Below are 21,940 nucleotides of genomic sequence, written 5' to 3'. Positions count from 1 at the left end.
TAGGCATCAATCTAAGACTGTTTGAACACTGATACCTGTCAGCTAATACATCTTATGAAAAGCTTCAATTTAGACATAAATTTTTCTACAGCAAGAAATCTATAAATTTATAATTAGAATCCCTTGCTGTTCAATATTTGTACATAATACAGAGTGTGAGAGGATTATGAAATATTGAAAGCTGAATTCATTATTCATAGCTCACAACATACAGTAAATATTCTTTGAAATATAACAACAACTTTGAGAAATCCATATTCCAGTATTTTCCAAATGTCTTAAACACAGTAGCTATGGACACCAGGGCTCAGACCTTCATTTTTTCCAGATTAGGATTCTGCTCAGGGTTGACACTTGCTGTTTTTAATTTTCATTTTATCATAAGCAGTTTAAGACTGTTGCCAGTGGTAATTTGCAATTTTTATCAAGACCTCTTCATTATAGCTTCTGACAGGACAGATGCTGTAATTAATCATGCAAGACAACCGGGGATAGTGGCCACACTGTTCTCAAAGAGGAACCACTACAGAGCAAGGAAAGGGGAAAGAAGGTGGTGCTGTAATAATGATTTTGGCCTAAGACTTAGCATTCACCATCCATTTTTAATATCAGGAACAACACAATGACAACTCGTTGTAACCCCAAATACAAAACAAGTGGTTTTTTTCATCCAAACTTACCTTGTCATGTGCATTGTTACCAAAAAAAAAAAAAAAAAAATCACTGTAAAAGTAGTCCCAATGGATTTTTCTCTAAGGGTCTATGCAATCCAGAGTCTTAACTAAGAACATCAATATTGCCAATGGAAAATGGAAGATGATGCTTGGGTTCAAGTAAAGTTTGGAATGTGGTATATTTCCCCCCTCTTATATGTATTTAAGGAACCAAGTGTGAAATCTGATACCATTTTATTTGAAAAGTGAACAGCTTTTTTGTTGTTGCATCAAAGTACAGTCCACAGATTTTACTGAAATGTGTTTATTCTATAGTAAGATAAAAGCATTTTTATTTTAGTTAAGCAAAATACAAACAACTTAATTGCCGCTATTGTAACTCATAAAAAAGTATAAAACAGCATAAAAACACAATAAGCAACATAGCAATGAATGGTTTATGTCACCAGTGTTTACGTTAAAGCCTCATTTATGAAAACTTTACAACACATCATATGAAAACTTACAACTTTGAAAGAAAATATTTACATTGATTATTCAGGTGTGGTGTGCCTTTTAAATATTCTACTGGTATTACATCATAATAAAACTCTTGCTTTTTTTTTTAAATCTTAACTTTTGTAATAATTGTTTTCATTTAAGTGCATTTCCCTTTGAAAAATACAGTGTTTTTATTTTTCGAAACTTGTCACTCAAAACACAGAATATAATAATATTCACATTTTTCTTCTAATTGGAATGGATATAATGGGCTAACAGTGGTCATATATATTGTTACAACATATACTGTAGTTCAATTTGGAGAAGTTATGGGTTAAAAAGTGGAAATGAGTCAATAATTGAATCTAATCACTTGCATTTTTTTTTCTGGAGAGATTTAGGAAAAAAAATAAGAGCTTTGGCAAAAGTTTGTGATTTACATTATTTTTTTTTCATGACAAAAAAAATGCCATCAACGATTCACATCATACAAATGTTTGTATGAAACTGGATCTTTATATTTCAGGTAGTTACAACTGTGCTTTTTATCTTTAGGGCTTCGGAAGTTCAAACAGCCTTGAAATGTAGTTTATTCACTTCTGAAGAAATAAGGCCATTTTCTGTGACTCAGAGAGGCCAGTTTATAGTCAGCAGTATGTTCCAGGATTCATCAAATGGTTTGATTCACATATTGTAGGTATAGCCTGAATAAATAAAAAAGGCATCACATAAAAGAGCACAGCTTTTCTTGTTTAAAAACAAAGTGATTCATAGTCAGCTAAAAGATGATACTCCACTAGACTGTAGTTCTTATTGCCTATCTAATAGACACTTGAGAGGACCGTGTGATCTGTTACACATTTCTGCATAACCAACACCAACGCCATATAAGGTTTACCTTCCTCTGCCGCTCTCCTCCATATGCGCAAATCCATCGGCTATTTGTGTCTTCAGAAAATACTGACCTGCGATAATACTTGAGTTTGTGTCTGTGACTGTATTTGCGACTGGTGCTGCTGAGAGGCTGGCTGGGGGCTCCCAATGGCAGGGAGCGGGGATGTTATCTGAGAGGTCACGGGGGAGTGCTGCCGAGGAGAAGGCTGAGACTGATGTTGCATGTGTTGCAGCTGCTGCAGCTGGATGTGCTGCTGCAGCTGCTGCTGCAGCTGCTGCTGTTGCAGGTGCTGCTGCTGCAGATGCTGCTGCATGTGGTGCTGAAAATGCTGCTGCTGCATCTGCTGCTGGATCTGCTGATGCATTTGGTGCTGCTGGAGTTGCTGCTGCTGCATCTGTTGTTGCTGGAGCTGCTGTTGCTGTTGCTGCTGCTGCTGCTGCAACTGCATCTGATGCTGCTGGCTTTGCACAGAAGGACTCACTTGGGTGGAAGATACTGAGCCAACCATGGTCGTTCCCATGGAGCTGATCAGCGGAGCCCCAATGTTCGATGGCATGTTGGCTGCAATGGTGACCGATGTGACAATCTGGTTCATGGGGAGTCTCATGGTTAAGGGTTTGGGAGCAATTGACCTAGGGAGTGATTGTTGGAGAGTCTGAGGTGATGCTGATACTGTCCCATGTTGAGACAGTGGAGGGTTGAGAAGAAGGGAGGAAGTCAGATTGGTGGACGCCAGGGTCTGTTGAACAGAACGAATGGTCTGGGCTTCAGCTGATTCAGCAGCAGCCTGCATTTGGGGGGGGGAGAAGATAAGCCCCAAATATTAAAACATTTATGCATTTTTAAGTAGTGTACACTGGTCACAGAATGGCTACTATTCTTGCTTCCCTGCGTCCAAACGTTTTCTTTTTATTCTTTTTAAAAATATTTATTTATTTATTCCCCTTTGTTGTCCTTGTTGTTTTATTGTTGTAGTTATTATTGTTGTTGTTATTGATGTCATTGTTATTGGGTAGGAGAGAGAGAAATGGAGAGAGGAGGGGAAAACAGAGAGGGGGAAGAGAAAGACAGACATCTGCAGACCTGCTTCACTGCTTGTGAAGTGACTCCCCAGCAGGTGGGGAGCCAGGGGCTTGAACCAGGATCCTTACGCCAGTCCTCATGCTTCGTGCCATGTGCACTTAGCCCACTGTGTTAATGCCCGGACTCCACCTTTTTCATTTTCTTTAAAAAATATTTTATTTATTTATTTCCTTTTGTTGCCCTTGTTGTTTTATTGTTGTAGTTATTGATGTTGTTGTTTTGGATAGGACAGAGAGAAATGGAGAGAGGAGGGGAAGACAGAGAGGAGGAGAGAATGATAGACACCTGCAGACCTGTTTCACTGCTTGTGAAGTGACTCCCCTGCAGATGGGGAACCGGGGGCTCGAACCGGGATCCTTATGCCGGGGTCCTTTTGCCACGTGTGCTTAACTTGCTGTGCTACTGCCTGACTCCCTATCCAAACGTTTTGTTGTATAACTTTTTCTGCTCTTCTAGAGGTAGACTGAAATTCCCTTTTTATTGAATCTTAGATGACATTGTGCCTTTGCTGGGAATGTGAGAAACAGGGACTTCAAGTTCACCCCTTACATACACACACACACACACACACACACACACACACACCCCTTCTTGGAACCTGCCAATACCATGTGGCACATGGAAAAGTTAACTTTCCTCATGAACTAGTTCAAATCCAGTCAGCCAACTGTCATGTCTGTGAATGAGCTCAGCTTTCCCAGTTTCCATGCTGACCACAGGTAGATGAGCAGGGCTTGCTGATCTGCCTCTGTGAGCCTACATCAGAAGAGCAAGCATGACAACTAGCACTCTGTGAGGTAAATGCTTCTCTTTTCAAAGAAACTTTGTGGCTGTGACACAGCACTACTGTAGAAAAGGCTAACTGGTACACATCTTTAAATGCAACAAGGTTTTGACACTTAAGTCTGAACTACCGTCAGACAAGAATCTTATGTTGAAAGAAAGCAAATTGCTTAAATTCATAGCAAGCTCTACTACTTAGCAACCTTATGAATTTAGGTAATCTAATTTTTCTGATTTGTTCTTCAGCTTCCTCATCTATAAAATGGAGTTTTATGGTATTTACCTTATGTAGAGATCATGAGAATTACATTTAACTTATTAGTTATGGATTTACAACAGTGCCTAGCTCACTGGGAGCACTTAGTAAACTTAGCTATTTTATTAATTAACAATTTCTACTACCAGAAAATTACTGCTACTAGAAAATTTAAAAGCTCTATAATTGAGTGATTATTTATAACAGTGCTCACTCAAATGTAAGAAAAACATTACTGAATCCCTTAGAGACACTGAATTGAAGTTATTTAATACTTTAGGAAGAGTTTAGTTTAACTGAATATTTTCAAAGATTCCTAGAATTCATCAACAGACTCATAGTTAAGAGGCGAATGTTCCCTATTTTGTGACTGACTGACCTGCTATACCATCAACAATCTAAGACACACATGGAAACTCCCTATTACATTCTGTGCTAATAACATGCAATTATAACAACAACAACAAAAAATAGTTTTGCTAATATAACAGTGACTAGAATGATTCCTCTCTTAAAAGCCTTTTTTTCCCTCTTTACAAAATTATAGAGGTTTTGTATGGCATCAGAGACACCTTGAAGGGATATCCACTCTTTAAGGATTTGGGATATTTATTACTCAAGTTTATTATATTTACGAGTAGGAAAAAAGCTGGCAAGTGGCCTTACACAGAGAATCACTCAAAGTAGAAAAAGCTAGAACTGTTTTAAAGCACCATACATTGGCAGACAGAAATCAGGTTGCAGAAGCTCAGTAGGTTGCACGTTACTAGAAGGCCATATTCTAAAGTCTTATGGGGTTTTAAAAAAGAAAGAAAAGAGAAGCCTACACATTCATACCTATTTTTGAAAAACTATGAAATCACTTATAAAGTAAAACACTGTTTTGTGTATGAATACAACTCTTAAATATTCTAGTATTTAAAAAACCAATAAGTGGTTTCTTTCCTCCCTCCCTCCCTTCCTTTCTTTTCTAAGGGTATGCCAAATAAGAAAATTTAGATATTTCTCTTTCTTCTTCTTTATTTATTTATTTGCCTCCAAGGTTACTGCTGGGGCTCAGTGCCTGCACCATGAATCCATCATGCTCCTAGAAGTAATTTTTTCCACCTTTTGTTGCCCTTGTTGTTGTAGCCTTGTTGTGGTTATTGTTGTTTTGATGATGTTCATTGTTGGATAGGACAGAGAGAAATGGAGAGGAGGGGAAGACCGAGGGGGGATAGACACTTGCAGACCTGCTTCACCACCTGTGGAACGACTCCCCTGCAGGTGGGGAGCCAGGGGCTTGAACTGGGATCCTTATGGATGTCCTTGCACTTTGCACCACGTGCTTTTAACCCACTGCGCTACCACCCGACTCCCTCTTATTTTCAATTTATTCTCATTTACTGTTCATCTCCTGCTTATAGTGGTGCTGGGGTTTGAAACTGGGAATTCTGAGCCTCAGGTATGAGAGTCATTTTGCATAACCATTATGCTGTCTCCCCAGCCCCCACCAAGTCTTAAAGAAAGAAATACAAGAGAAGTCCATATTTAGACACCTGGATAGTCACTCCATTGTGTCTTTAAGATGCTGCCTTGGTGGCAAATGGAGATAGGTGGAAGAACATAAAGTTTTACTCCCTTATGGCTTAATATTAAGCTTTTATCAGTTTTCCTGGTTGTTGTGAAGATTAAAAATGAGAGTAGACTCACATCTTAGGAGTGAGTTATAGGCTCTGAAATGTAGAGACGTTAACTTAAATGCACATAGGATCAACCCCTACTTATTTCTAACGTTGAGGCTGAAATCTTGCTTCCTGTAACCTCATTCCTTAGATGAGTTTTATCTAAGGCCACAGAGAGCATAGCCAGACTTCCTAACTAACTGGCTCTTATATTTGAGAAGATCTATGTAATCAAAATGTTACCTCCCTCTTTCAGTTCTTTGACTATGCTTTGACTTTCTGTCTCTGCCATCACAGAAGCAGCCCTTCAGAGGGACTTTAGTTGGTCACTAATTCTCTTTAAATTGTGGGGCCCTTAACAGAAACAATCCTTTTTTATACATCTATTTTTATTATCTTTATTTATCAGACAGAGCCAGAAATGGAGAGGGGAGGAGAGAGACTGATAGATACCTGCAATACTGCTTCACCACTCGCAAAGCTTTCCCCTGCAGGTGGGGCATGGGGCTTGAACCCAGGTCCTTGCACACTGTAACATGTGTGCTCAACCAGGTGCTCCACCACCAGGCCCCCCAGAACCAATTCTTCAGATGTGATCTTGTCATTACACTGTGCCTTCAGATATTGTTTCCTATGAAAGCAACATTACAAGCAGCTATTTTTCACTTCTGGTTCAGAGTGAGATTATTCTAAATTTATATCTCAAGGACTCTTTGAGTTGCCTGCCAGATCTCAAAATTTAGGACACTTTCAAATTGTATTTACTTAGTGAAAAAAAAAAACCAATATTCCAGATTTATTCTTTTAAAATTCCACTCTACTTTTCTTTTTTAATATTTAAAAAAATTTTTTATATTTATTTATTTTCCCTTTTGTTGTCCTTTTTATTGTTGTTGTAGTTATTATTGCTGTTGTTGATGATATCATCATTGTTAGGTAGGACAGAGAGAGAAATGGAGAGAGGAGGGGAAGACCAAAGGGGGAGAGAAAGAGAGACACCAGCAGACCTGCTTCATTGCTTGTGAGGCCATCCCCCTGCAGGTGGGGAGCCGGGGGGTCAAACTGGGATCCTTATGCTGGTCCTTGCGCTTTGCGCCATGTGCACTTAACCCACTGCGCTACTGGCCAACTCCCCTACTTTTCTTTTTTTAAGCCAGTGAATTCCATTAAAAACAAAAAAGTACTTCTAAGTCCTGATCCAGTACCTAATGTATAAACTTTGAAAGTTACCCTTTCTAAGTCAGGTACAGAACTATGAGTCTAGTCATGGTTGCTATTTCCTGAATGCCTTTTGAGTTACCTTTTGAGTTATTAGGTCCTTGGCTTAAGTCCATGTATGGTCAATTATTCATGCTCTAATGCACCCAGATCATCTATACCTTCTTCTGGGTAAATGAATGAATAAATGATCCATTTAAGAAGTACATACACATTGTTATTCTATTCACTTCACTCTATCCTAAATAGCCATCAATTATATCTCCGTCATTAACATCAATAGCCCACATATCTAGTTGTTTTCTGCCAGTGTGCAAATCTAAGTTCAGTACTGGTACATCTTTTAACATGAGTCTTTCAGAGCCTCAGAAACAGGGTTTTCTATTGATTTTATGTATGTTTTCTCTTTCTAATGAAGTGGAAAGTGTCCTAAGAGCTGTCAACAAAGACAGCAGAGATTCCCTTGATCTGATTCTGAGCAACTGTCAAAAAGAAAAAATTCAGGTAAAGAAGTAGGGGGCTGAGGGGGGGTGGTGGTAAGGCCCTTTAGAATGGCCTTACAATGCCTGGAGGCCCAGTGTGGTACCCAAGGCAACAACAATGACAATGAAATGGAATCTTTACTTGCCAGAGGAAATACATCAAGAGCAAAAACATTAGTTCAAATTATCCTCCCAAAAGCCTCTCTAAATTCTAGGGAGGCTGAAGATGGAGTACATTAAATGTTAAAATAATGTAACAGCTTATACTCCTTTTGGATCAGGGTAATAATAATCTAGAGTGACATTTGCTTTGGGATATTGGTACATTTCATAATACATTAGGGCTCACTGTATACTCTATGTATAATACATATATATGTCTTTTTAAAAAGTACTTGGAGCATAATTTTATTTTAAATAATCATGAGTTTTACTTATTTATATGATGTGGAACAATTTGGTAAAAAAAAAAAAACCCGCAACATCCCCTATTACAGTAATGTAACTGTTGCAGAATTTATGACATGATGTCCAAAAGCGCCTAACAAATATGCCTCCCAGTTTAAACAGAGTACATTAACACAGATCTCTGCCTATGACAAATAGAAAGAGGTTATTTAAAATTTGTCTGAATAACTTCAACATACACAGAGATCAGTGAAACTTTTAGAAACAATTCAACTTTAACAGTGTAAATGAGCTCATACTTTTCATGCCATCATTTAGGAAGCCTTTAACAGAAACATGTAAGTTTATGAGTTATTTATTTATTTTTGTCAGCTGGAAAAGGAGCCGCATTTAAGTTTTCTTTTGTTTAACTGGAGCATTGCTCAGCTCTGCCTTAGGGTGGTGCTGGGAAATGAACCTGGGACCTCAGAGTCTCAGGTATGAAAGTCTTTTACACAACTACTATGCTAATTCCCATTTTCACTATTACAGGTCTTTCAGTGACTAGCCTAGCCACCCCTGCCCAAGTTTACCTTAGAGACAAGGCTGGCCCTGTAGGCAGCCAGGGCCTTCAGGTACTCCTTTTTGGCAGCTTCTGTTTTCCTTTTATATACCTATTAAAAAGACAGCAATTAGCACCACTTTTAGTATAGCAAAAATTCAGTCACAAATTAGGTCACAACACAGTTCACATAAAAAGCTTGTCTCATCTCAGAGGCTTTAGGTTTTAAATGCCAACACACATACAAAGATACTAAAACAAAATCCTCCCAACTTCCCTGGAGCACGATTTTGATGGTTTACTATTGGAAATGAGAAAAAGATTTCAGGTTGCAGCACAGAATCCTTGAGAGCAACAGTTTAGGGTCTCATGTGAAGAAGGCAGTAAATAAGGCAGCAAGAAGAGGAAAATTTTCTGAAATGGCTTAAATTACAGAAAGTAATGAGTTTCTCCATCAATGTCTTCTTTCCCTCACACACATTCTAAACTGTAAAAAGTTATAGGATTAAAAAAAAAAAAAAGACAACAACAGGTAGACTGTGCAAAGAGGGGAAAATAAGACAACAGTTTCTCAACTCTGCTTTTCCTTAGGAGGAAAAGGTCAGAAATATTAAAATAAATGGGAAATATCTATTCAAGAGACCAATGGATTATATAAATAAATCTCAATACATTAAACATGATCTGGGCTTGCTTTTCTTAACAGCTGCTGGGTGTTAGACCAAAGCACACCTGTCTTTTCCCAAGGTAGGAGGAGGTGTTCTAAATGCTAAAGTTTGACAGTTCTCTGGGATTATAACATGGGCTAGAATAAAGTAACTACAAATAGGCAGATTCTACAGCTGCACCACCCCAAGGCTGGTCAGCTAGTATGAATGGGTTCATGATTTGTAGTTTTTTTGTTTTGTTTGTTCGCTTGCTTGCTTTTTTTAAAAAATTTTTTATTTAAGAAAGGATTAATGAACAAAAACATAAGGTAGGAGGGGTACAACTCCACACAATTCCCACCACCCAATCTCCATAACCCACCCCCTCCCATGATACCCCTCCCACTCTCTAGCCCTCTGGGAGCATGGACCCAGGGTCGTTGAGGGTTGCAGAAGGTAGAAGGTCTGGCTTCTGTAATTGCTTCCCTGCTGAACATGGATGTTGACTGGTCGGTCCATACTCCCAGTCGGCCTCTCTCTTTCCCTAGTAAGGTGTGTCTCTGGGAAAGCTGAGCTCCAGGACACCTTGCTTGCTTTTTAACTAGAGCATAGCTCAATTCTGGCTTATGGTAGTGCCAGGGAGTGAACCTGGGATATTTGATGCCTCAGGTATGAAAGCCTTTATGCATAATCATTATGCTGTCTCTCCAGTGTGGGCTCAAGATTTATAAAGAAACATTTAAGATTTTCCATTCCTTATTCCTAGAATAAGTATTCTGTTGGCACTATTGATAGTAAGATCTTCTGAGTTTATGTAAAGGCAATACTGATGAATGGCCATTGGTGTTTAGTGTAAGGCACAAAGGAGCGGGGTGCATAGACTCCTCTGCATTGCCCAGCAGAATCCATTCTTCTGTTTGTAAGGAGGGGTTCCAAGGGGGAAGGACAAGAGACCAAACTTTAAGGGAACATGTCCTACTAGCAATGCTAATCTCTCAGTACTTCTCATACTTTGGAGCTTTCTAGTGAATTTGGAATATAATTTCAAATGCTTGGTGACAATAATGAGACATGCAGAGGCAGCTTCAAAGTTTGGAAGCCCACCAGGATAGCACAAGGGTTCAAAAGATGATCAAAGGAAAGACAAACAGATGGACCTAATCCCTTTGCATTGCTCTTTTTGAACAAAGAGGGGAAACTTGCACATTATTTAAAATAAAAAGATTATTATTAAAAGTATTTTCTTGCAGGATACTGCCTGAATTTTTCTCCAGCTCTTGCCTGAAAGGGTCTGAACACCTTCAAGGAGGTTGAGAAATCTTTCTTAATGGAAAGTTTAGGATTTATGTATGTAAATTTTTAATTTTTTTTTTAATTCCAGAATTTAGAAAAACCTTTCTGAGAATCCAGTGTATGGAGTTGAGTGAATTTCCTCAGAGAAGGTATAGGGAAATCCTCACAACTTCTCTTTGCCTCACCTGCTTTTGTTCTTCTCCCAAGCTGTCCCACATAGATGCTACGATTTTTGAGACTTCTCCAAAGGTTGCATTGGGGTTTTGGCCTTTAATTGCAGCCTGTGTGTCTCTGAAAAACAGGGCATATGCTGACACTGGCTTCTGAGGCTCATTGGGATCTTTCTTTTTCTTTTTCTTTGGAGTCTTGGGCTTCTTGCCAGAATCTGGAGCAGCTCTTTTCTCTCCAATGGCCTGCAAAGCATGAAGAAAATTCACTGCTTAGAATGTACTTGGCAAAGAATGCAGCAAGACCTGCTCAGGTCCACAATTTTTCGTTTAAGGTTCTGTGAGCATCGTCAACAGTTAAATCACCATTAAAAGTAGGGGAGGGGTAGAGTTGGTCCAAATTAACTGGACAGTGGAGATTAACATTTAGAGCACGGGCAGATGAGACCCAGAAGTATCTTCTATACATTCACAACATATGCTTTAAAGAGCAATTATGAGTAATGAAAAACAGAACACTGTACCAAAGAAAAAAAAATGTTGTATATGTACATATGAAATATTTCCAGTGGTTTTATAAGTAAACCTAAATCATATCCAAGATGTTTATCATATGCAGATATTTTAAACTGGGTCTCTCCCTTGCCATAGTCCCATGTCACATATATAAAAGGTATGAACTGGTTTTTTTTCCTTTTTGAGATTTTTTTTTTTTTTAAATCTTACCAGGACATTACTGAATGGGTCATCAGAAACTAAAAGGGAGTTAGCTAGATCTCTAAGCCTGCACTGTTAGGGTAAGGATATCTTCATTTTTTAAAACTAATATGTTTTCTAAATAGAGTTAACAAGATATGTAAGCATTGTCAACTCTATTCGCAGAAGGTAGAAAGTCCAAGCTCTTCATAAAAATTAAATCCTGGAACAAAGTAAGAATAGATACTTAACCCACTAAGACTGAAAAGGATCCTAGTAGAGCACATATATTTTATTTTGGTAAGTAGTACTCCAGTCCACCAGAATATTGCCATAGAGATACTTAAATTAGTCATAACACTCAGATTAGAACCATAACACTCAGATTAAAATCAAAGATATATACAGCTCCTCCAAGTTTATGTACCACTGATCTCTATAGTTACCTGTTACCATCATCTAGTTTCAGTGATCATAAAGTAATTATTTGAGAGGAGCAAGGGAAAAGATTATCAATGTTGCTTTATCCTAGATTATAATATGGCTATACAGAAAGATAATGATGCAGTTAACTTCATCAAAGATGCTGAAGTGTTTCACAAAATCTGTTAAAAGCCAGCCTAGAGCAAGATCAACAGAAACAGATTTGAGTTACTAACAGATTGTCTTTTAATGGCCTTGAGCCCTGAATCCTAATTCCAATTTTCCAAAAGTACCATTACTTTCTGAATCAGATTTATTTGGAACTTGATCCAATTATTAAAATCTACAGGAAAGAAACTGACAAGTAACTTGCCTCTGTAAGATCTGATTCTTTTAGGTTTGGGAGAACCACTAGTCTACTTTTCTTAAATTGGGAGGTTAATGGTTTACAGTATAGTTGTTGACTCATGGATACAATTTCTCATCTCACCAAGAAAGGTATCTGCAAAACACTCTCAACCCCAAATTAGGCCCTTTTTCATCATCATGTACCAAGACTTGAAAGCCCCCCACCACCACACCATTCTCCTTACCCATAGTCCTTTGCTTTGGTGCTATACATCAAATCAGTCCAAGTTTTACTTTAGGTTTCCTCTTTCTGTTCTTGTTTCTTAAATTCTTTTTATTTTTTTTATTAGTGATTTAATAATGATTAACAAGACTGTAGGATAACAGGGCTACAATTCCATACAATTCCCACCACCATTATTCTGTGTCCCATCCCCTCCATTCTGACCATGAATATGATTATTCCATATTCATCTTTCTCTTTCTGGCTGATCTCACTTAACATGATTCTTTCAAAGTCCATCCAAGATGAGGTGAAGAAGTTGACTTCATTGTTCTTAATAGCTGTCTAGTATATATCTCACAATTTTCTCAGCCACTCATCTGTTGTTTGACATCTAGGTTGTTTCCAGGTTTGGGATACTACAAATTGGGTTGCTATGAACATAGGAGTACCATCTTTTATATGGGTATATTTGTTTCCTTAGGCTATATCCTCAGGGGAGAAATTGCTTGGTCATATAGTAGGTTGCTTTCTAGCTTTCTGAGAGTTCTCCAGATTGGTCTCCATAGGGGTTGGACTAATCCTGCTTCTAGGCTGGCCCATTCTTCCTTCTAGTTGAGTGATCACAACACCTACACATCATAAAAATAGTTACTTCGCATGGCCTTAAGCCATAGGTCCACTCGCCTCCAAAATGCTATTTTTATAACTCACACCAATAATTAAATAATTCTGTTGACCTCATAGCCTTTGCCTAAATTCTCAGAATAAGTGAAACTTGTCTAATTCTAGTTAATGGATCTGAATTTTCAAGGGAGTCAGATGCCTTTCAGTTAGAGAATCTACTGGAGCCAAGTTTTCCTTCAATGGAAAAAAAAAAGATCTTGGCAATAAGAAATATATACACATATTTTTTTTTCTAATTGAGTAAAACAACTATATCCTTTTCCTAGAAGAAAATCTGGCACCAGAAGCATTAATAATACCTTGGTGGATAGCAAGATGAAAGCATTGCTAGTGCTCCTTTTCCAAATAAGAGTTCAACTTAATTTCCTGTGAAATAGCACTCATATGTTAACAACATCTGATGTCTTTTCTTGGATAACCATGACTTGCCCTAATCATCATTACCTTTAAGTAAACCTGAAATGAAGAATCACACAGTTTAAATAAAAGCTAAGAATTCATTCTCCTAAAGAAACTTTTGTGTAATTGAATCAGAAAGGTTGGGAAAGGTGGAGCCATAGCTTTACCGTAAAGAGACATAATCAACGCTAATTACAATCTTCCTTTCTTGGTAAAGTTTCTCAAAAGATGAAGGAAAAAAAAAAAAAAAGAACCCTGTGCCTTTACAGAAAACCTCCATCCTTGTTTGAAATGGAACAAGCTAGTGTGGTTCTCTCCTATCTTCTACCTATTCAACTACAGTTTGGTAATATCATATTCACATAACTTTTATTGTAGTACGCTGCTATTCTACTTCATTGCTAGTTATCAGTGATAATCTCTTACTATGCCTAATTACACATTAAGTTTTATTACAGGTATGTATGTACATAGGAAAAAATATAGTATATACATGGTTCACTACTACCTATGGTTCCAGACACCCATGCATCTTTGAAATAAATGTGGGTAAGGGTGAACAGCTGTATTACTTACTATCAGTGGAAATGTGAGTGAGTGGTCTGGGAGGTGGCACAGAGGATTAAATTAAAGCATTGGACTCTCGAGCATGAGGTCCCAAGCTCAATACCTGCCAGCAGCACATGTACCAGAGTGATGTCAGGTTTTTTTTCTCCCTATCTTTCTCATCAATCAATAAATAAAATCTTTAAAAAAATGTGAGTGAAATTAAAGGGCTTCATCTGAAATGCATAATGGCCAGTTGTAACATGTCTTAAACATGTTCCTCAAGTGCCTCTAATAATTATCTCTCACCTTGCCTCACTGAAGATCTTGTGAGTCTGAGCAGAGGCTTCTAGGACATTTATCAACCTCGTGTCCAATGGCATAGTAGAAAAAAACTCCCCTTCCTAAAGTTCTTGCAATCTTCTCTAAACTTGTCATCCATTCAATCATGTCTAGCTCCTCTTTGGTCTTTTGCTATTTAAAATTAAATGATGCTCAGGGTTCTGGCCTTGGTTTACTTTCACACACTAATAATCCCCGACTCATCCCATTTCTTCACCTCTACATGCTACAGGCCCCCAAACCAAGACTTTCAGCTTTACTGAGCTGGAGTTGAATTGTAGACTCAACTGTAAGTGCCTCACATTCAACTCAAACTTTATCTTCCCTGGGAGAAAAATCAACACTTCTCTCTTTGTGAGTTGACCTTCTTAGTTACTGTTATCCATGCTGGCACTCCAACTAAAACCCAATTTACCACATTCTGTCAAATTTCAGTGGCTCTCCCAATCACCATGAATCTCTCTTTAAATGTTTCACTGATCTGGTGCCTCCAGTCCATTTCTTCCTTTGCTAAAATGAAACACTTTATAACAAATGGGTCTTGTGAGTGGTTTTTAAATTTTTTGATTCCTTCCTTTGTAATGTGTTCCATATATAACCAAAGTTATCTTTCTAAAGCATAATTCTCCTTATGGCACTCCTCTGTGCAAATAATCAGTTCTCAACTACTAAAAGCCTACTACTGCATTCAACTTTTTCTATGTTTGCTTCAGTTTCTTTCCACCCCCGTTTCAAACTGCCCACAATACCCATAAACTGACATGTACTTTCACTGCTTCCTCCACCAGAATGCTGGCCTCTTCTCTCTTCTGCCTCACAAACTTTTATGTAGCCTCTTAGACTTAATTCAAATATCACCTTCTCAATAAAGTCTTCCTCAAATCACTCTACCAAACAGAATCGATTACAATCTTAGCACACCAGATACATCAATTATACTCCTAATCACATCTAGAGCTACTTTAAATGCTATTATTCATCCTCAGTGGGGAGTCCCATAGGTAGTAATTCCCATATAAATTGTTATAACATCAGAATCAAGTGACATGCCAAGCACTGAGTAGGTGTACAGCACATAATGACTGAAGAGTTGTGTACCTAGAATAAATAACTTTAAAGAAACAGAATGCTGCTCTAGGCATTCAGAAAAGCCATACCCACAACTGAATTTTTTAATTCCCAATTATGCATATTTGGATAACAGGTACTTTCCACAACACTGAAAAAGTAAAGATGTAAACAAGACTGTAAACTAAGTGATACTTACAAGAGGTGCAAGGCTGTCAGATGTGGCAATGGTTCAATTAACTGGATGAAATTTATGCACATGAATTTATCTACTTAAGAGTCAGAGTGGGGCCAGGTGGTGACACACCGGATTAAGCACACATGTTACAATGCACAAGGATGCAGGTTCAGGCCCCTGGTCCCCACCTAAGGGGGGAAGCTTTGCAAGTGGTGAAGCAGTGTTGCAGGTGTCTCTCTGTCTCTTCTTTCTATCACCCCCCTTGCCTCTTGATTTCTCCCCATCTCTATCCAATAAATAAATAAAGATAATAGTAAAGAAAAAAAAAAAAGAATCCAAAACAGATTAGAGTTTCTGGAAAGTCTAATGTAAACCACCCTCCTGTAGATTAGAAAATTTTGACATTTAAGGGTTAAATGGGAGATTGGGTGGCGGGAATTGTGTGGAGTTGTACCCCCCATTCTATGATTTTGTTTATGTCTCCTTGCTTAAATAAATAAATAAATAAAGAGTTAAATGACTCACTCAATGTTTTATGGATAGTAGAAGCCAGATCTGCCCTTCCAGCTTAATATACTCCCTACAGAAAAGAGGTAAATACAAGAGTGAAGAAGGAAGTTGAAAAACGAGATCAGAAGAGCAAACACAAGTATAACCTGAACTGGAATTGGCATATTGCACCAAAGTAAAAGACTCTGGGGTGGTGGTGGTGCTGGGTGGGGGTACAGGGCCTTCAGAGGACCTAGTGGGGGTTGCATTGTTATATGGAAAACTGAGAAATGCTATGCATGCACAAACTATTGTATTTACTGTCAAATGTAAAATATTAATTCCCCAATAAAGAAATTAAAAAAAAAGAGTGAAGAAAAAAAAATCAAGCCACCATATATTTAACCATGACTCCAAAAATCTATGAAGAGAAAGACAGTACCATGAATACACTTCAGAGACTTGAGCATGGGTGATGCTAAGGCAGTTTGCTTACCCTGTTGGACTCATCAGCATCCTCTTCATTGATGGAGCTGGAAGGAGAGGGTGTTGCTGATTTGCTGGCAGGAGGTGAAGGAGATGTGTGGGGTATGCTGGCACCTCCCAAGTTCAACCCCAGCTGGGCACTGAGCTGAGACTGGTTGATAGTTGTGAGCTGGGTGGGAGGCATGATCCCTGAACGAGCAGCATCAGTCATGTGGACAATGGACCTCATGATCAAGGAAGGATCCTGACGGTATTGTGATACTTGTGTGTGGTTCTGATCCTGAAAAAGTGAGCAGTATGTGAAGGATATAAACTTTTAGTTTTCCCATTATCATTGAACTTTTTTTTTCCTGTCCAGTCCAATCTATTTCACTACAGAGTCCTTGCTGAGTGACCAAAACAAATAAGTAAATAAATGAAATAAATACAAGCCAAAAAAAAAAAGGTAAACATTTCACCCTTTCAATTCACCCATTGGTTTGCCATCCTTCTCAGATTCACATAGTACTGTTTCTACTACCCTTTACTCAGCACTGAGAGATGCAGAATCTCTTCTCTGTTTCATCCTTCTAGGAAAACATATGACATGCAGAGAGGATGGACTAGAGAAGTACAGAGCAAACATCTGTTTGCTTCAGGGCACCCTTCTGTAAAACCCTCTGTGGTTAACCAGGAGGTCATTTCATCCTGAATTGCATTGTCAACAGCATCTGGAAGTCATTCAATGTCTTTTGGATTGGATATCACTTTTTTCATCTTAAACCTGCTTTGTTTGCTTTTGTTCAACCCACTCTGATTTAATGTACTAATGGGTAAAGAAAAAAAAACTTATAAGCAGTAGGTAGAGATCATCAGAATTAGTTTTCCCTGACAGTTACTGCAGTCACGTCAAATACAGCCTTCCCTGTCTTTGGTAGCCATATAAAAGGCTTTAGAGTTGTTGCTGCTGTTTTTTTTTTTAATTTTTATTTTTCTTTAATTCCAAAGAATCAAAAAATGAAGGCACACTTTTTCAAATGACTTACTTTAAGACCTGTCATTTAGAGTGAGTCTGTGACTTTATTGAAACCAAATTCTCTTGACTCACAGTGACCCAGAATCCAATTTTATACACAAGCCTATAGATTCTTAACTGTTCCTGTTCTGAGTCTCTCTGATAAGGCTTACTTTTGCTTCTTGAAAAGAAACAAATTGTAAAGAACTAAAAATTGCAGCACTTGGTTTCTTAACGTTAAATACACAAACACCACACCAAAAAGAAGGCATGGTTACCAATAGGAAATTAGTTGAATACAATTATGATATGTTCGTACTAGAAAGTATTAGGAAGCTGTTAAAAATAATAAATTAGACTTTATGTATTAACCCAGAGCAGCATTTTTCAATCATGGCTCTATTGACATTTGGGGTCAGACAATGCTTTGTTGGGGGGAACCTTCCGGGTGCACGGTAGGGAGTTGAGCAGCATCCCTGACCTTTCCCCACTAGATGCCAGAAACAACCTCTCTTTCCCCACCAGTCAGGCTAATCAAAAATGTCTCCAGACACTGTCCCATGAGAGGAAAAATTGATCCCAGTTGAGAACCCCTTGACCTAGACCTAGACTGACATCTAGGATAAAATAAGCAAAAAAAAAAAAAAAAAAAGTAGCAAAATGATTACATAGCATAGTTCCTTTTTGTTTTTTAAGAGTACCCAAATTCCATAAGAGGTAAAACTGAAAGGGTGAAGAGGGGGAGCATCTTAATTATTCCTACTGGCAAAAATTATATACAAAATAAAACAAAATTAGGGGCTGGTGGCGGTGCATAGTTATCTATGTGTAAGCCCATAGTCCTCTTCTGCAAGTGGGAAACTTCACAAGAAGTGAAGGAGTATCTTTTCCTCTCTATCTCTCCTTTCCCTCTCAATAGCTGTCTCTATCCAAAAATAAATCGAAGTGAAACACTTAGGAAAAAATCAAAGAAAGCCTATTTAAATAGTTGAAAATAATCTGGCTGTTAGGGCTTAATATCAAAACATAAACTTTCCATTTCTAAGTCATTAAATTGCCTTGGAATCTTGGAAGAATATGTCACACATATCAGAACAATCCCACTCTTTTGTATCTTACTGACAATATTTTTTTCCACTGTTCCTAAAATACTACATTTTACTGGCAGGGGTCCTTCTGTAGACTTGTATCACAAATGTGAATTTTACTTTATCAGTTTGTCCTCATTTTTCTTAACTGGCATCCTTCCATACACTTAGTCATTTCTCCTTAAAAAAATCGAGGTGCAGGGAGTCAGGCTAGTGCAGGGGGTTAAGAGCACACATAAGGATCCCAGTATGAGTCCCTGGCTCCCCACCTGCAGGGGAGTCACAGGCAGTGCAGCGACTATCTTTCTCTCCCTGTCTCTGTCTTCCCCTCCTCTCTCCATTTCTCTGTCCTAACAACGATGACATCAAATAACAACAACAATAACTACAGCAACAATAAAAAATAAAAAAAAAACAATGGCAACAAAAGGGAAAATAAATAAATAAATGTTTTTAAAAAATTGAGGTGCCTACTATCTACTCTTCTACATTTTTTGAGCAAACAGTGCTTCCTTACATCACTTCCACCCCCACAGTTTTGGCAACAAAACCATCTTTTTCTTAATTGTATTCTCCAGATACATCTTTCAGTATGCTTTTTTTTTTTTTTTTTACTCAGAGCACAGCTTATATGCAAGTTCTGTATAAAACCAGTGTTATCTCTCTTCCCCGTCAGACACATTAATCTGAATGTACAGCAACTTCCAGAACATAATTAAATTATATTAGTTTAGAATTTCATATTACTACTACTACTATATTATTACCAGAGCACTGCTCAGTGCTGGCTTACAATAGGACTGGGGATTGAACTTGGGAACCTCAGGTGTGAGTATATTTGCATAATAATTATGCGCTCTCCCCTTAACACTAATCACATTATTTTAAATCTGACTCCATAGTAATTAATTAGTTAATTAACATGACCATGAAATATGATGATCTGATTTATGCAACAGAAGAATTACTTTAGTTTTTTGCTTTGTTTATTATAATGCCTATGAGAATCAGCATGCATAGGGATTTGACTGACTCATCTCACATCAGTAGCATTTCATGCGGCCCTCATGGTCCAAAAGGGCCACAGAGTAAAATTTCTCGGCTTCCTTTGCTCTTCCTGGATTGCATCTTCAGTGTATGCCTGTACAATGCATCTGTTTGTTTGACAGTTCCTGTTGACAAATAGTTGAGTTCACTGTATTGAAAAGGAACACTGAGAAGTTGGGTGGTAGTGCAGCAGGTTAAGTGCACGTTGTGAGAAGCACAAGGACCGGTGTAAGGATCCCGGTTCAAGCCCCCGGCTTCCCACCTGCAGGGGAGTCGCTTCACAGGTAGTGAAGCAGGTCTGCAGGTGTCTATCTTTCTCTCTCCCTTTCTGTCTTCCCCTCCTCTCTCCATTTCTCTCTGTCCTATCCAACAACAACAACAATAATAACCACAACGATAAAACTAGGGCAACAAAAAGGGAAAATAAATAATATATATAATTTTTTTTTAAAAAAAGAAAAGGAACACTGAAGGTATGTTTATGATGGGTGGAGATTTGTGTGTATTTTCTAATTCAAAACTCTCAAAAAAATCTTCAGAACTATATACAACTCAACCATTATTAGATAAGGATTCCCCAGACACAGAGGTAGCTAGAGGCTGCTCAATGGAAGCAATTATCTCAGCAGCCAGGGCCCCTCTGCAGAGGTAGATACTGACAGAGATGAAGGGAAATTTGGGGTCTCCATCATCATCACCGTGAAAACAACTTCAATGAAAGCAATTCCATTTTTGTTAGTTAATAAACTGAGATTCTCTATAACATGTCATTTCTCTAAACAGCCACGAGTGTGGGGGAGACGTTAGTGAAGAATGCTGCTGGTGGAGCCAAGATTTAACCAAAACTTCTAGCCATCCACATAACATCTAGAAAAAGATGTTAGCCTTCGGCACAGCAGGTTAAGTGCACCTGGCGCAAAGCACAAGGAGCAGAAGGATCCCGGTTCGAGCCGCTGGCTCCCCACCTGCAGGGGAGTCGCTTTCATAGGAGGTGAAGCAGGTCTGCAGGTTTCTGTCTTTCTCTCCCCCTCTCTGTCTTCCCCTCCTCTCTCCATTTCTCTCTGTCCTATCTAACAACGACGACATCAATAACAACAATAGTAATTGCAACAACAATAAAGGGCAACAAAAGGGAAAATAAATAAATAAAATATATAAAAAAATTTAAATGTTAGCCTCATCTTTTTTATTTTCCACAGGACAATCCAAAGATCTTTAGGACATTTTCAAGTACCTCTAAATCACATAATCAATGCATCAAAATGTGCCAGCATTTTCCATGGTCCGAGTTATCTGATAATAACTTCCTATGACTGAGGATTACAATTTAAGAAGATTAATGGTTAAAGTGTCTCTTAAGAGATTCAAGTTCCTTAGGGGGACCAATTATTAACAACTGCCTTGGGGAACTTGGAGATTCTTAACAATCCCAATCATGTTCCATAAAAAAAAAAAATTAATCTTTTTTTAAAAAATAGAAAAAAAAACTTCCTTTGATCTTAGGATTTCCATTTAAGAAGAGAAAGATGTCAATTCAATATTGCAGTATTTATTGAGCACCTACTATGCCCAAAGCCAGAGTAGCTAATCTGGTACTCATGTCTTTGAGAACTAGAAAATTAACCTGTTATTCTTTTAAATATTATGCCAATTAAATACAACAGAAGAGGGGACCTCTGGCCCATGAAATCATTTGGTCTGACTCTACCAAGACAACCAGAGATCTTTTTCATAGCAACATTAAGTGCTTAAGCTGATAATTTTGTATGGCCTGCAAATGATGTTATAAATATACAAATAGTCCTTGGCAGGGAAAAAAAAAAAAAGAAGATTCCCCACCCCTGAAATACAACTTAGAATGGACTAATAAATGTACTGTGACAAAGTGTATCCAAGAATAATTCATATATTCTCCAAAATAGGTCACAGTATCCCTAATAGTTTTGACATGGTAAAGAAATCTAAGAGAGTGTGTGTGTGTATAAGGCCTGAAAAATCAAAAGCATTTCTTGTAAATCATTACCGCCAATTTATGAAAATTAAGTCTTAATTTAGCAATGATTACTGAAAGGCAAAATAACTAGTAGACTATAAGAGATCACCTTAATCATATTCTAAAATAGGAGTTGAAAAAAATAAAATAAAATAGGAGTTGAACATTGGTGGCTTTTTTTCAACTCCTCTCACAATTATATTTGATATGAAGGGCTTCCTTGTTTCCCTTTCTAAATTGTTCATTATTAGGGAAAGTGGTTCTGTCCTCCCGATGCCACTCTGTATTTTAATTAATGATATCAGATAAGCATTTTAGGCAGAAATGACATTTTGTCCTGTA

At 37.9% G+C, this 21,940-nt stretch overlaps 1 protein-coding gene across 4 annotated transcripts in view; it reads right to left on the bottom strand.

Annotated features, from left to right (window-relative positions):
- Positions 1-900: 900 nt before the first annotated feature.
- The window catches only part of TOX3 (TOX high mobility group box family member 3), a 136,274-nt gene continuing 115,234 nt past the window's right edge, over positions 901-21,940 (bottom strand). For 2 of the 4 annotated variants that reach the window (XM_060185555.1, XM_060185554.1), the window contains exons 4-8: positions 16,487-16,756; positions 10,610-10,837; positions 8,516-8,596; positions 2,120-2,836; positions 901-1,858 (exon numbers count right to left, since the gene is read on the bottom strand). In XM_060185555.1, coding sequence (XP_060041538.1) covers positions 1,802-1,858; positions 2,120-2,836; positions 8,516-8,596; positions 10,610-10,837; positions 16,487-16,756 — 1,353 coding nt within the window. In that variant the 3' untranslated portion in view covers positions 901-1,801. Of the gene's footprint in view, positions 2,837-8,515; positions 8,597-10,609; positions 10,838-16,486; positions 16,757-21,940 lie in introns of all 4 variants that reach the window. The other 2 variants (XM_060185556.1, XM_007538368.3) reach the window with 1 other exon arrangement.

Source organism: Erinaceus europaeus, chromosome 2 (genome assembly GCF_950295315.1).
Source record: "Erinaceus europaeus chromosome 2, mEriEur2.1, whole genome shotgun sequence".
NCBI classification, from domain to species: Eukaryota; Metazoa; Chordata; class Mammalia; order Eulipotyphla; family Erinaceidae; genus Erinaceus; species Erinaceus europaeus.
This window is presented reverse-complemented; position numbering and strand designations above follow the sequence as displayed.